At 46.1% G+C, this 15,910-nt stretch overlaps 2 protein-coding genes across 2 annotated transcripts; one reads left to right on the top strand and one right to left on the bottom strand.

Annotated features, from left to right (window-relative positions):
- Positions 1 to 1,370: 1,370 nt before the first annotated feature.
- Positions 1,371 to 4,762, bottom strand: LOC144411393 (uncharacterized). Its single transcript, XM_078107897.1, has 2 exons — positions 4,509 to 4,762; positions 1,371 to 3,502 (listed from the first exon to the last, which is right to left on the bottom strand). The coding sequence occupies exon 2, from the start codon at positions 3,483 to 3,485 to the stop codon at positions 1,758 to 1,760; it is 1,728 nt and encodes a 575-aa protein (XP_077964023.1). The 5' UTR covers positions 3,486 to 3,502; positions 4,509 to 4,762; the 3' UTR covers positions 1,371 to 1,757.
- Positions 4,763 to 13,671: 8,909 nt separating this feature from the next.
- LOC144383049 (proteasome assembly chaperone 4-like) lies at positions 13,672 to 15,910 on the top strand. Its single transcript, XM_078107896.1, has 3 exons — positions 13,672 to 13,959; positions 14,810 to 14,885; positions 15,542 to 15,910. The coding sequence occupies exons 1-3, from the start codon at positions 13,765 to 13,767 to the stop codon at positions 15,661 to 15,663; spliced, it is 393 nt and encodes a 130-aa protein (XP_077964022.1). The 5' UTR covers positions 13,672 to 13,764; the 3' UTR covers positions 15,664 to 15,910.

Here is a 15,910-nt window from a genome sequence, read left to right as displayed (position 1 = left end):
CCTGTAAACCTACCTCTGGTCTCTGCATATAGCATCAACTATTAATCAAAATTAAAATTAATAAAGAAGAGGTATGTAAAAACTCTGCTGCAAGATGCAACCTGCTGTCTGTCTGGGACTTTATCAGTCCTGACCAGACTCAAAGGTTTCACATCCTGCAGCGAGCTGAATGTCGCTCTCGATCCAAATCGCTGCTCTCAGCCCACTGACAGTATCTTCTGTGTGTGGGGGGGCCGAGGCCTGAATTAGAGGGAGGAAACAACAGGTACTCATCTGCTCGGATGAGTGTCACTCTCAATCCGAGTCGCTGTCTGGAGCCCACTTCATTGAGAAGGGGCTGAGGCCTGAGGTGGAGGGTTCTGCCTCCAGGTAGTCCTCTTTCCAGGTCATCTGGAGGAGGGGCCAAGGCCTGAGGTAGAAGGGGCTGTGTCCACGTCGCCCTCCTCACTGTTCCTCGGCCTTTTCACTGACCCCGTCCCTTGTCATCCTCTGGCCTGCTTGGTGGACACTCACTGTTCCTCTGTCTTTTCAAACTTACCTGCCATGGGTCGCAAACTCAAAATCCATAAAGAAGATTCATGTAAAAACTCTGCTGCAAGATGCTACCAATAGCCAACTTCGCTAAACACGAGGGAATGCTGTCTGGGGCTTTTTCAGTCCTGACCAGACAAACAAAGGTTTTACATCGTGCAGCAAGCAGAATGTCACTCTCAATCCGAGTCGCTGTCTGGAGCCCACTTCATTGAGAAGGGGCTGAGGCCTGAGGTGGAGGGTTCTGCCTCCAGGTAGTCCTCTTTCCAGGTCATCTGGAGGAGGGGCCAAGGCCTGAGGTAGAAGGGGCTGTGTCCACGTCGCCCTCCTCACTGTTCCTCGGCCTTTTCACTGACCCCGTCCCTTGTCATCCTCTGGCCTGCTTGGTGGACACTCACTGTTCCTCTGTCTTTTCAAACTTACCTGCCATGGGTTGCAAACTCAAAATCCATAAAGAAGATTCATGTAAAAACTCTGCTGCAAGATGCTACCAATAGCCAACTTCGCTAAACACGAGGGAATGCTGTCTGGGGCTTTTTCAGTCCTGACCAGACAAACAAAGGTTTTACATCATGCAGCAAGCAGAATGTCACTCTCAATCCGAGTCGCTGTCTGGAGCCCACTTCATTGAGAAGGGGCTGAGGCCTGAGGTGGAGGGTTCTGCCTCCAGGTAGTCCTCTTTCCAGGTCATCTGGAGGAGGGGCCAAGGCCTGAGGTAGAAGGGGCTGTGTCCACGTCGCCCTCCTCACTGTTCCTCGGCCTTTTCACTGACCCCGTCCCTTGTCATCCTCTGGCCTGCTTGGTGGACACTCACTGTTCCTCTGTCTTTTCAAACTTACCTGCCATGGGTTGCAAACTCAAAATCCATAAAGAAGATTCATGTAAAAACTCTGCTGCAAGATGCTACCAATAGCCAACTTCGCTAAACACGAGGGAATGCTGTCTGGGGCTTTTTTAGTCCTGACCAGACAAACAAAGGTTTTACATCCTGCAGCAAGCAGAATGTCGCTGTCAATCGAAGTCAGTATATTGGGGGGGCTGAGGCCTGAAGTTGAGGGAGGAAACCACTTAGTCCTTTGCTCGGCTCTTTTTTGAGGAGAAAACCAGGCCTGGTGGAGGGTGCTGCCTCCCTGTAGTCCTCTTCTCCGGTCCTCTAAGTGGAGGAGGGGTGTGTTCCTCCTCATCGTTTCTCTGCCTTCTTCATACTTACCGGCCTCTTGTCACTCTCAATCCGAGTCGCTGTCTGGAGCCCACTGCCAGTATCTTCTGTGTGTGGGGAGGGTGAGGCCTGAAGTGGAGGGTGCTGAGTCCCTGTAGTCCTCTTCTCTGGTCCTCTTGGTGGAAGAGGGGCCGAGGCCTGAAGTGGAGGGTGCTGAGTTCCTGTAGTCCTCTTCTCTGGTCCTCTTGGTGGAGGAGGGGCCGAGGCCTGAAGTGGAGGGTGCTGAGTCCCTGTAGTCCTCTTCCCTGGTCCTCTTGGTGGAAGAGAGGCCGAGGCCTGAAGTGGAGGGTGCTGAGTTCCTGTAGTCCTCTTCCCTGGTCCTCTTGGTGGAGGAGGGGCCGAGGCCTGAAGTGGAGGGTGCTGAGTCCCTGTAGTCCTCTTCCCTGGTCCTCTTGGTGGAAAAGGCGCCGAGGCCTGAAGTGGAGGGTGCTGAGTCCCTGTAGTCCTCTTCCCTGGTCCTCTTGGTGGAGGAGGGGCCTTGACCTGAAGTACAAGGGGCTGTGTCCACGTGGTCCTCCTCACCGATCCTCTGCCTCTTCACACTTACCTGCCCTGTGTCGTCCTCTTGCCTGCTCCACTTGGTGGACACTCCTGACATCTGAGGGACGGGGGTTGACGCATCTTCAGGACACTCCACGTGAGAAGAAGGTTGGGGCAGCAAGAAAGGGCCATCTTCATTTTCCTCTTCTTCCTCCCAGTCTATTCCTTCCACCTCGTCGTCAAACATCAAGGAGTCGTATCCAGAATCGTCGCTCTCCCATTCGAACTCGTCCTCCTCCTCCTCCTCCATGTCCTGTAACATCCTGTCCGCCTCCAGAGCATAGTACGCCAAATCCCTCCCGAAGTCCAAATGGTACGCCATCTCTTCATAGTCCTCCTCCTCTTCCTCCTCTTCCTCCTCTTCCTCCTCGTTAGGAGAGGGCAGGAGAACCAACACACCTTCACCCACGGGATCATCGGAGGCCAGGGGGAGAAACAGCACTTGTTGCAACTCCGTCGTGAAGCTCTGAGGTGGCTGTGTGAAAGGGTCATCTTCATCTTCCTCCTCTTCTTCCTCCTCGTCAGAAAACGCCCAGGGAAGCAGCTTATCTTCACCCACAGAATCCGGGCGTTCCACATCAGAGGCCAGGGGGAGAGACAGCACTCGTCGCAACTCCGTCATGAAGCTCTGAGGTGGCCACCTCTGGGTGAGAGGGTCCTCTTCATCTTCTTCCTCCTCTTCCTCCTCGTCCATCCCTTCCAGCTCCTCTTCATACAACCTGGAGTTGTAGCTGGATCCGTCGCTCTTCCAGTCGGACACCTCGCCCTCCTCTTCTTCCTCCTCCTCGTCAGAAAAGGCCCAGGGAAGCAGCTTATCTTCACCCACAGAATCCGGGCGTTCCACATCAGAGGCCAGGGGGAGAGACAGCACTCGTCGCAACTCCGTCATGAAGCTCTGAGGTGGCCACCTCTGGGTGAGAGGGTCCTCTTCATCTTCTTCCTCCTCCTCTTCTTCGTGGTAGCTAGATCCGTAGCTCTCCCAGTCGGACTTGTCGTCTTCCTCCTCCATGTCTTCCTCCTCTTCCTCCTCTTCTTTTTCCTCTTCCTCTTCCTCGTCAAAGAAGGCCTGGGGAAGAAACTCACCTTCACCCACAACATAAAGCTCACCTACCTCTACCTCATCAGAGGGGTTGCAGATGGGGAGAACACCGGGGTTGTCCCCGAGGATCCTGCAGTCTTCAGCGGGACGCTCCATGACTCAGCCAACACCAGCTTTGAAGGAAACATTAAAGCTGTCAGGATCTCTCATTACATGAAATAGTTCTGGATTACATAATCAATAATCAAATATTTAATTTGTAAAGTCGACAGCTGATCACCACAAAAACTATGACTGCACGACACAAGGAGTCACCAACACACATGAAGCGTGTCCTTTGAACCGTAACATGAAACAGCTCTGCCTCTGTCAAGCTGAACAGATAACACATGGCAAACCAACTATAACAATAATAATACAACAATTAATGTAAATAATATCCTGCCTACTGTTATGGTTTTATGTGGCAAAAAAATGCGGTAGGGTTTCTAATATAAAAAAGCTTCTAATCAGCGGGTCAACCGAGCCACTGTTGGAGCTCTGGACAGAGACGTGGATTCTGCATGTGTGTCATTACTTTGCAATAAAAAGCGTGGACCTGTTTGATGTGCATTGAACTAGTGAGTCAGTGAAACACGGCGGCATTGATCCAACATAACCACTTGATCTTCTTTAATGTCTCTTTATTCTACCAGACAGTGTATGAGTTGCACATCGCAGCGCGTGAGGAGGTGCAGCACGCGCACATCGCGCAATACCAGAGACGTGGTGTGTGCAGCGTGCAACAATACATTCATAGAAGTTTCAACCATCGTGACGTCGCCTCTCAGCCGTCGCTATCGAATCATCATTCGGATCACTATTTAAACGTTCTATGAATACGTTCTCAGCGCCATCTTTTTTCACAAATTTCAATGTTAAACTTCGACGATTTGATACCCTAAAACCGAAATAATAGTGTTTTAAAAGCTCTACACTAATTGTTGACACATTCCGCAGATGTCCCGCGACATTTAACTGACCCCGCGCCTCAAATAATCCTCCTACAGGGAGAAATCATCGACTGAGTGTCTTTGTCCACCAAATCACACTTCTTTCACCGTTAAACTCAATGTATCGTACTCATTTGTAAGCTGGGAACCCTTCTAAGGGCGTAAGGGGGTCAGAAAGTTGTCTTACTTGCGCACCGGAGGTCCCAATCACAGCCGACGTCCTCCAGCAGGTGCTCGTCCGCGATGCTCAGCCGCCTGAGGGCCTTTTTCAGCCTCTTCTGTGCTCCACAAGAGTTGTTATCTAGTAGTTCACTTCTCCAACAAGATTCGTATCGATAGATTTCGTCCAGCAGTTAAAAACTCAAAGAGTTCGCTTTCAACAGTTTGATTTCACAAGAGGTTTAAAGTTCGTGTTCAAGTCAAAGTGCAAATGGAACGATCAGAAAGTCTGCTGACCTTAAGTAACCTCGGGCGGGTCATCGCTCCGTTGCCAAGGCACTTAAGAACGCGCGTGCGTGCCTGTTTGTGCTCTCGTTTTTATTAAATAGATCTCGTTTTTTAATTGATTACGGTATTATTTATGTTCTTTTTAGCGATTCATGCCCATTCAATACAGTTTACTTGTGAACATCTTTTTCTTAAACTCCAAAAAAGCGGCATATGTTTGTATGTATTTAATTTAATTATTGAAATAACAGGTCTTAAGTTGCGCTAGAAGATCAATTTTAGAGTTTACGGTGAGATTTAGATGATGAGTTGGGAATTAATAAACCACCAGAAATTAAACTGTTTACTTAAAGGTGTATTTAAAGGAAATGTTATAAACTTATAAAATGTAAACTTTGGAGTGATATCACAACGTTTCCACATGTTTAAAATCATTCTATCTGAACTATATTTATGTGGATATCATAAATCCGAAGTATCCGTGTTTCGCTAAAAACACGGTTATTTCGGATGCAACATAGTCAGAGGTTCAAAGTAAGATTGTTTTGAGGTTGGACTGTTGTGTGATTGACTTCATTTTGGTGAAATTCATGATTCATCAAACGGTTTCAGCTTTAAAGTATTTCTGTATCACATGAATAATAATATTATAATAACCGTCGTGCGTTGCCATTTAAATACATGTGATCTAACACCCTCAGAGGTGAAATGATCAGAGCAATTAAAGCGGATTTCTTGAAGCCTTTTGATGGAATATAAACGCGATCGAGGTTTTTTTGTGTTTTTCATGAGCTCTGGTTTTAGGTTTGTTATTGCAGATATTCTGCATTAGTGTGTCAGTGAGGTGAAGAACTACAGCACTGCTTCAACATGTTTAGGAAAGGATTCTAAATTGAGATGAATGTGTCACCTCCATTCAGCTGCCAACGAAGAAAAAAATGTATACAAGTGTCAGCCTTGTGAGGCGGGGGAATTAAAATCTAATAAAAAATAAGATTACATTTATAAAAAGGTACCAGCAACGCCACCTAGTTGCGGAGTCTAGGTCTCCATAGAACAGGTTCTTGTTCACCAGAGGAAGAACAGCATGGATCACAAGACTTAAAAGCGTGGTTTAAAAGGAGGATTTTATTATTAACTAAAAACCCATAAATAACTACAATATTAAAAGTCCATTTGGAACAAGGTACTAAAAGGATTTAAGAATTCGACCAGCCACTGCTGCTGGTCGGTCTTGCCCTTTCTTCTTGTTGTTTCCGGTTCCGTTCCTTTCCTGGGTGAGGTGTCCAGTCCGTTTCGTTCCTCTCCCCGTTGCACCCTGCCTGCTCGTCCGTTGTCTGGCCGCCCTCTCGCTCGATTTCCCGTGGCTTCTCCTGCCCGTGGCTTCCTTCCTGTGGCTCCCCTGCGCTCTGGCCTTTTCCTGCTCTGGGGCCTTTATAGCAGCTGTGTTAATTGGAGAGGGGAGGTCCTTTCATTGTGTAATGTGGTTGGCCAGGGCTCTCTGTAATTGATTAGTCCCTCCAGGTGCATGTAATTTACTAAAAGGTGGGTTAATATGTAAAAAAATGTAATCAAACAAACCATGCAAAAATGTAATAAAACAAACCACGCTAAAATGTAAAAACAAGCCACGCTAAAAGGTTATAAAACAAGCCACGCTAAAATGTAATAAAACAAGCCACGCTAAAAGGTAAAAACAATAATTTACAGAAACCACAATGTCCCCCTGCTGACATCCCTCCACTCTTTAATGTTGGCAGTCCCTGCAACATGAATACCTAAATTTCCCTATAACGAGCAGGTGGCTGGCCGAGGTTAGTCCTGTTTGAGCGTCGTGGCGCTACTTCTGGTCCTTGCTCCTGCGCCGGGACCATCACTGGGGCTGGAGCAAACCCATAGAACGCTGTACCTTGGAGCCAGTGTGTCTCCGCTGCGGGCCCATTGGTCCGTGGGTTGGGGTCTATTGGAGGAGCTAAGCAGACTTTAAAAGCATTTCTATGTACAGTTCTTTCACGGCCCCCCTTCTCAGGTTTTATCCTATACACCAACCCTGTATTGCCCACTAGTTCAACAATAACAAATTGTTCAGGGTCCCACCAAGTACACAATTTTCCTTGACCTCGTCGATTTCTGTTGCGTACCCATACTCTCTCTCCGGGTAAGAGTGGCGTAGCTTTAGCCCTTTTGTCATAGTGTTGTTTGCTTTGGGAGGCTGCGTTATCCATTTTCTGTCTAGCTATACAATACGCTAGTGAAAGTCTCTGTTGGTGGTCTAGTATCCAACCACCAATGTCATGGCGTAGTTGCTGGGGACCGACACCAAGTCCCACATGCACAGGAAGCCTCAGATGCCTCCCAAACATAAGAAAGGAGGGAGTGTAGCTGGTTGCACTGTGTATTGTATTATTGTAAGCATGTACCAACTCAAGCAAGTATTCTGGCCAACGGTTTTGCTTCTCTGTTTCTAGAGAGCGGAGCATGTTTAACAAGGTCTGGTTGAAGCGTTCTGCCCCACCGTTTCCTGCAGGATGGTACGGCGTTGTGCGGCTTTTAGTTATACCATAAGTATCACAGAGCTGTTTCATCAATGCAGACTCAAAATTTGGTCCCCGGTCAGAATGGAACCGAGCTGGACAGCCAAAAGGCTGTATTACATGAGTCCACAGAGCTTTTACTGTTGTCTGAGCCGTTTGGTCATGTGTGGGGATGGCCCAAGAGTAGCGTGTAAATAAATCCGTGGCCACAAGGATGTTTTGAATACGGTCTGTTGGCCGACCTAAGGACAAGAAGTCTAGCCCCACAACCTCAAGAGGGTATGACACAGCTATCGGATTAAGAGGGGCCCTAGGCTCTACTTTTCCTCTGGAGGCTGCAGGTAACACAACCCAAATGGAAATGGCGTACCTCTTGCTCCATGTCAGGCCAATAGAAATGCTGTCGTATCCGGGCCAGGGTCCGATCCACACCAGCATGGGCAGCAGCTTCATGGACCTTTTTCCAGACCTCTTCGCACCTTGAGCTTGGACACACCACCTGGAAGCATACTTCATGGGTATGCTGATCGGTAACCTTACGGCACAACACTTTGTTTTCAACTTGAAGTCTTTTCCGCTGTTGCAACAATCTCTGTGCTCTACAGGACAAGGCTCGGCGTTCTGGTCCCGTCGGTAGAGTCTGGTTTTCTACATACCTCTTAGCCACTTGTATGTCAGGATCACTGGCTTGTGCATCTTCCCATTCACTGCTAGCCCACTCACTGTCCTCACTTCTAGGGTTTAGCTCGATGGCTGCCGTGGTCACGCCTGTTCCTGTCTCACACTCCTGGTCTGCAACCCTGGCAGGGATGGGGTCAACTGGAAACCTGGACAGAGCATCTGCATTAGCATTGCTTTTACCTGGGCGGTACTTGACGTCGTAGTTGAAAGAAGCCAGCTGGGCGACCCAGCGTTGTTCCACAGCACCCAGGCGAGCCGTCTGCAGGTGAGCAACAGGGTTATTGTCGGTATATACTGTGAACTGCGTTCCAGTCAGGTAGTCTCTGAATTTCTCAGTCACCGCCCACTTTAGAGCCAGAAGCTCTAGTTTAAACGAACTGTAGTTAGCATCATTCTTCTCGGTTGGATGTAGACTTCGGCTGGCGTACGCTATTACACGTTCCCTTCCCTCCTGGGCTTGGGCTAACACTGCTCCCAACCCCTGGTTGCTTGCGTCGGTGTAGACAATGAAAGGAAGTGTGTAGTCAGCATATGCCAGAACAGGGGTTTGTGTCAAAGCCCTCTTTAGGGCATCGAAAGCTGCTTGACACTCAGAGGACCATTGCACTCTTCGAGTCTCAGACTTTTTATTTGCTGGAATGCCTGTCAACAAGTTGTTCAGGGGACGTGCAATTTTGGCAAATCCAGATACAAAGCGTCTGTAGTATCCAGCTAACCCTAGGAAGGCCCTCACTTGCCTTATCGTGGACGGGACAGGCCAGTTTGATACAGACGAGATTTTATCGGGGTCAGGTCTTACCCCAGAATGATCCACCACATGGCCCAAAAACTTTACTTCTTGTTGGAGAAGTTTACACTTGTCCAATCGCAGTTTCAGGCCATGCCGCAACAATCTTTGGATCACCTCATCCAAATGCTGTAGGTGAGAGGAAAAATCAGGTGAGTATATTATGATGTCGTCCAAATACACCAATAGGGACTCCGCCATTTGGCCACTTAAACACTGTTGCATTAGGCGCTGAAATGTTGCTGGTGCATTACAGAGGCCAAAAGGCATGCGCTCAAACTCAAATAGTCCAAGTGGGGTTGTAAAGGCAGTTTTCTCTCGGTCTTGGGGGTCCATCTCAACCTGCCAATAGCCACTAGCCAGGTCAAGGGTAGAAAACCACTCAGCTCGGGTCAGGTTTGTTAGAGTCTCTTCGATTCTTGGAAGGGGAAAGGCATCTTTATGGGTTACGGCATTGAGTTTCCTATAGTCGACACAGAACCTCCAGTTACCGTCCTTCTTCTTCACCAGAACTATGGGCGCAGCCCATGGGCTACAACTTTCTCTGATTACCCCCTTCTCAAGCATTTCTACAAGTAGGCCCTTCATTTCCTTATACATCAGAGGCGGAAGAGGTCGGTACCTTTCTCTGATGGGCGCTGCATCACCCGTATGGATACGGTGTTGTACCAGGTCTGTCCGACCAAAGTCTTCATCATGGTTAGCAAACGCGTCCTTCCACTTGAGCAGCAGGGTGCATAGCTCCTCCTGTTGCTGTTTAGAGAGATCAGGTCGGTTAGTCAGGTTCTTTACCTCTTCAGGCAGCTCCTGTCCCTTGTGGTTGCCTGTTGCATCTACCAAAGCCACTTCAACAACGCAATTGTCTTTCAGAGATAGGGTAAGGTCACAAGATCCACGCACATCAGCTTCATCAACGTGGTACAGCTTACCCAATTTCTGGTTCCGCCCTATTGACAAGGTGTAGGGATATGGGTTACAGACACGAACAGGGATTCTCCCATTTCTTACCACTGCTAGTGTCCTAGCTACGCCAACATTGTTGGTTTCAGGTAGTGCTTCCATCAGGGCACAGTAGTCCGTTCCTCGCGGGCCCATCCGAGCACGGCCCCACACCAGCAGCTCACTCTTTGGTGGGACTCGGATATTTTGGCGAGTAGCTGGCCGCACGTTTCCCAAGAATCCGTCTTCTGTCATGGTGGCCTCGATACGTTGACAGGTAGCAAAAGCATCCCGCCAAACTCTCTGGTTCTTCAGCTGCTGTGGAGTGGAAACTGGCCTTCCAGGTCGTTGAAAGAGTATTTCCCAGCAGGCGGTCACAACATTCATACCTATGAGGAGCGGGTGGGTGCAGTGTTTATCTTTAATAATCACGACTCCTCGTCCAGGTATTTTAATGCCTTCCACTTCCAGATCAAACACTGCGTAGCTAGTGTATGGGATCTCCAGGCCGTTGGCTGCCCTTAACTGGAAAACTACAGGGGTCTTCCCAAGCTTAGCTTTGGAAAAATGCTGCTCAAATAAACTCTGCTGCATTAATGTAACCTGAGACCCCGTATCCAACAGTCCTTGCAACTCAACCCCTTCAATCGTTACTCCTATAGTTGGGCATTGCCCAATAAAGGCTTCCGTGGCCCTTGAGTCGTGTAGTGCATCAGCAACCCCTGCCCCTTGGACCTCAGCAGCAGGGACAGCTAGTTTAAAGCCACCCGGGAAGCAGGCCTCCTACAATACCTGGCTATATGTCCCGCTTGTCTACATTGGCGACAGATTGGCCTACCTTGTTCATCCCAGTCGTTAACACCGGACGCCGGTCGCGACCGCTCACTATGTTGTGTCAGGGGCTGTGGGGGAGCATTGACTGGTTGAAGTAGTGGTTTAATTTCCTTTATTAATTCTTGGGTGAGTCCTTGCATCTGGGATTTCACATCTTCCATGATCTCTCGCTTCAGCGTGTCTCTCCAACTTTCCTTCTGTAACAAAGCAGGGGAGGCATGAGAGTCGTTCACAGAAAAGCATGTTACCTCCGGTTGTGTGTATCCGTGTTCTGAGTCCAGCAGTAGTGCTTCTTGTCGAAGTGCAGCAAAGTCTTCGTCTGGGTTACGGCGCGCATACACCTTCAGCGCCTGAGCCATTGGGCCTTCGTTTAGCCCAAGCAACAACTGGTCTCGTAGCACCGTGTCAGAGGGGGCGTTGCTTGGATCATTCCGCCGCAACATGCAAAACAGCTCTCTCAACCGTAATATGAACGAGGGTACAGACTCTCCAGGTTTCTGTTTACAACCGAAGAACTTTGATCTTAAAACCGGGGTTGGGGTTCTATCGCCATAGAGAGTGTCTAGGTAGAGAAAAATCTTCCTACCCTGGTCTCGCTCACTGTCTTCAAGGACGCTGACCTGGCGTTTAGCCTCACCTGCTAAGGCTCCCAACACAATAGCTGCCTTCCCAGCTTCTGTTAATTCTTGGGAACTTAACAGTCCTTGAATCTGTTCCTTCCAATCACTGTATTTTACATCTTCACCGGGCCCTTTAAATTTAGGCAGCCACGGGGCACCAGGAAACACAGGCATCATCATCTTCAAAGTCTTTTTTGTCTTAAATCACCGCAGCTGTTCTCCAATCCGGTCCTGCCAGCGACGCCAGAAAAGTTCCCTTGTCAGCCTTGTGAGGCGGGGAAATTAAAATCTAATAAAAAATAAGATTACATTTATAAAAAGGTACCAGCAACGCCACCTAGTTGCGGAGTCTAGGTATCCATAGAACAGGTTCTTGTTCACCAGAGGAAGAACAGCATGGATCACAAGACTTAAAAGCGTGGTTTAAAAGGAGGATTTTATTATTAACTAAAAACCCATAAATAACTACAATATTAAAAGTCCATTTGGAACAAGGTACTAAAAGGATTTAAGAATTCGACCAGCCACTGCTGCTGGTCGGTCTTGCCCTTTCTTCTTGTTGTTTCCGGTTCCGTTCCTTTCCTGGGTGAGGTGTCCAGTCCGTTTCGTTCCTCTCCCCGTTGCACCCTGCCTGCTCGTCCGTTGTCTGGCCGCCCTCTCGCTCGATTTCCCGTGGCTTCTCCTGCCCGTGGCTTCCTTCCTGTGGCTCCCCTGCGCTCTGGCCTTTTCCTGCTCTGGGGCCTTTATAGCAGCTGTGTTAATTGGAGAGGGGAGGTCCTTTCATTGTGTAATGTGGTTGGCCAGGGCTCTCTGTAATTGATTAGTCCCTCCAGGTGCATGTAATTTACTAAAAGGTGGGTTAATATGTAAAAAAATGTAATCAAACAAACCATGCAAAAATGTAATAAAACAAACCACGCTAAAATGTAAAAACAAGCCATGCTAAAAGGTTATAAAACAAGCCACGCTAAAATGTAATAAAACAAGCCACGCTAAAAGGTAAAAACAATAATTTACAGAAACCACAATGTCCCCCTGCTGACACAAGTATTTATCATAATTCAACCTCCACATTGAGAGACAAAATCACGGTATTTAAACCCCACGTTTAGGACTGTTACGTCCGGTCCATAAGGGAATAAGGTGTTGGCACAACAACTTATTAAGACAACTTAATAATACAACTTAATAAGTTGTTGGCACCCCCTCTCTCCCTCTCTCCCCGCACGCGCACAGACATTTTGGGGGGCATGTGCTCAAAATCCCCAAACAAAAGGACACCCATCGCCAAAATTATTCATGAAATTAAAAATACTATTGATAAATAAATAAACAGACAGAGTTGAAGCATAAGCAGCATTACATTAATAATATACCACAATACACCTCACCAGACCGTCATGTAGCTCAACTTAAGACCTGTGATTTCAATAATTAAAATAATTAAATTAAATTATAGTGAACGGCACTTTAAGCCTGATTTCAGTTGTTGACTTCCTCCTGTAATGAGACATCTCGTCTTAGAATAACGGATGAGGAAGAAGAGGAGAATATTTAAAGTAGATGAACATGTTTCCTACAGGGAACATTTTGATTAAAACATGAATGTTTCTAAGAAATGAAGTCAGGCAACAGAAAGCACAAACTAATCAAATAAAACAAATTCAAATCCCGAGTTCAACAAGATGTGTGAGCGATCAGAAAGATGTGTGTTAACTGCTCCCAAAATAACAAAATCCTAAATATTCTAATAGGCTAATTTACTCGCTCCAACGTTAATGGTAACTTGATCTCAACTGTCTCTAGTGACAAAAATCAGCTAACGAATCAGAGGGTTTGTTATTGAACCCTGTAACACATCTAGCTGTATTTTTTTATATATTATGGTATAATACTAAATACTAAATTCATGTATTAATTAATATGTTTTACTGTTGAGTCGGCATGAAGTTAAATAGTTAGTCACCATACAACTAAAAATGATTATATAGTGATAAACTAACGTAATTTACATGTCTAACTACTGCAGAAAGTAGACTCGGTCGTGCGACGCTGGGGCGACGTAGAAAGAAGAAAGAAAGAGCTTTTATTGCACTATTTAAAGGTGGATGCAGGAAATCTTATTGTGAAAGCACAGAATTGGGTTCCCGGACATGTTAACAGCGTTTTTGATAATTTTGACGACCTTCCAACCACATTTATTTGTAAATTAAATATATATGTGACTTTTTTTGTTTGCATTTGCAATTATTGAGACTGATCGGACTCCATAGATTCATGGCGACAATATGAATTTATTGAAGTGTCTTAATCACCACACTGTAGTTTCATGGCGTAAACCAGTTGCAACGATAAGGTCGAACTAATCCTGTTCGTGTGGCCCACCTGGGATTTAGGAGCGGTTTTCTCATCGTGTATCTCATCATAAACGTTTTCCCGGCTCTGACCAGCTGTTTCGGTGTTGCCGTGGACGCGCACGTTCACTTGTGCGTCCTGACGATCGATTGCTTTGGGCTGCCGCTCTCGCGTCACCAGGAAGCAGCGGTAGCCCTTTCTGTTTGTAGCTCGCGCCTTCGCTTTAACGTTAACCGTGGCCGGTAGATGCGCACTTGCACGGGGATGAGCGACGCACGCAACGGAGAGGCGTCTGCGGCCATTACGGTGCACAATTTCTCGGAGAGGATTTTGGAGCAGGTGATACACTTCCACGTGATGAAGCTCAGCGGCGGGTTCTTCCTCTGGGTCGGTTCCAGTCCGGTTCTGTCCAACCTCGCGGTGTCGATGGGCAGCAGATACGTGAGGACACGAGTTGCTTCTTTTCTTTTATTGCCTCTTCATACTTGTACGCTACGCGTTTAAACCACGGGCTGTTGATCTGCTACACTTTATTTCGGGGAACAACTTTACTAATTGACGTTTTAACGATACTGAGAGCTTGTAGAACGGGATGTTTCGGTCCTAAAGCTGCTGACGTTATCCATCATTTCACGCCACGCGTAAACATCAGACGTGATCAGTCGATTAACCAGTTACCTCACAATGTAAATAATCATTGCACAGTAGTTATAAACTAGTAAATAAATGATCTACTGCTTTAGTGCACGAGTAATAATGTAATGTGTAATGTGACAGTGTGTCTAAGGCTACAATTTCCCTCAATTGTGTATTTATACATTTTTTATTATTGACTTTAAAAAAATACCTTTTAGAAACTGTTTTAGGCCACGCATTAGTAAATATAAGACTTGTTTTCATCTCTCTAACTTTATTGAGACTTTTTTTCGTTGATGCACAGTCCGATGAGGTTGACAACAAGAATACACGACGTTGAGGAACTGGCACACTTCACTGCTGTTTATTTCAATTGTTATTTCTATACTCATTGACAGATTGTAGTGTGTTGTTTATTGCTCATCGATGGCTTAGTGTCCTCTGACTACAACACAAACCGGAGACAACTGAACTGTTGTCTGACGGGAGTCACTAGGGGTAAAAACAGGGTTCAGGATCTGTTGCCTTCACTTCTATTATTATATAGATATATTAAGAAAGTCAGAATTTTGGATGTGAGACAGTTCATTATTTTTTCCCCCTGAAAAGACACTAACTGCAGGTGTACACATTGTTTTGTTTTTCTTGTCTGCAGGATTCGATGCCATTATCTACATTAGTCATGGGGGACCCATCCAATACCGCTGCTAATTCTATGGCACAGAGATTAGGTAATCATGCATGACGTATAACGTTTTTAGTTACTAAAACGTTGGAGCACTTTTGTAATGTGGTTTGATTTTCTGTATCTTTAAATAGGTTATTTGTATGTTTGAGCTCATTTGAGAAACCCTGAACCGTAAAATGCTAATAATTCTCAAAATGCTGCGCGGATGTTTTGAATTCATGAGTCAGTTAGACATTCATTTGATTTATATTATTTATTTTTTTAAACTCACTTTTTATTTTGTTTTCAACGACATGACAACATGCATTTTCAGGCAGTTACTTTCTTTGTCCATTTTACAGTTGTATGTAGTCTTGTTACACATGATATTCAGGTGCTATGTACATTTGATTTATATCATGGATTTGAATTATTAACTAAGTTCTTCACCGGTCGCATGTCAATTCATCTTTTCAAGTAGATCTTCAACCCTCGCATCATTTCATTAAATGTGTGATAAACACACAGACGTGTTGTGGCAAGCTTTCTACGATGTTTGTCATTCTAAAAAGGCTTTTAAAAATAATAAAAATAATTCCTGCTTCAGATCTCCACAAACCTCTTAGTCTGACTCTAGTGTAATTGTGTTGTAAAGCAAACAATTCATTTTACAATCCAAACTAAACGGGAGGTAACGGTCTGTGTCTGTCTGTCTTGCAGCAAAGAAGACCAAAAAGCAAGTGTTTGTGAGTTACAGTCTTCCGATGACGGACTCCAACCTCAGTCTTTCGGTGGAGCAGAGGATCAAAAAGGAGGTGGAGCTTCACCCTGAACACTTTTGATCACATTCAATTATTTACTCCTGTTTTGTGTAGAGCTGAGGATAAGATGGGAAGAGGGGTAGAAGTAGCGTTTCTTCCATTTGGAACTCCTGCAGACACTGTCGTGGTACAACAAGAATCACCACAAACTGTCACATCAAGTGTTCTTTTATTGACACAATAAATTAAGTGGTTTATTATCAAAACATGTAGGCCTATGGCTTTTTGTACAAATGCGTCATATTAAAAAAATACCATTAAGAAAACA

The sequence above is a fragment of the Gasterosteus aculeatus genome, chromosome 8 (assembly GCF_964276395.1).
Source record: "Gasterosteus aculeatus chromosome 8, fGasAcu3.hap1.1, whole genome shotgun sequence".
In the NCBI taxonomy this organism is placed as follows: domain Eukaryota; kingdom Metazoa; phylum Chordata; class Actinopteri; order Perciformes; family Gasterosteidae; genus Gasterosteus; species Gasterosteus aculeatus.
This window is presented reverse-complemented; position numbering and strand designations above follow the sequence as displayed.

Coding starts and splice junctions, on each gene's coding strand:
- LOC144411393 (XM_078107897.1), bottom strand. CDS start 3,485: ATGGAGCGTCCCGCTGAAGACTGCAGGATCCTCGGGGACAACCCCGGT.
- LOC144383049 (XM_078107896.1), top strand. CDS start 13,765: ATGCGCACTTGCACGGGGATGAGCGACGCACGCAACGGAGAGGCGTCT. Junction 13,960..14,809: donor TGTCGATGGGCAGCAGATAC/GTGAGGACACGA, acceptor TCTTGTCTGCAG/GATTCGATGCCATTATCTAC. Junction 14,886..15,541: donor TTCTATGGCACAGAGATTAG/GTAATCATGCAT, acceptor TCTGTCTTGCAG/CAAAGAAGACCAAAAAGCAA.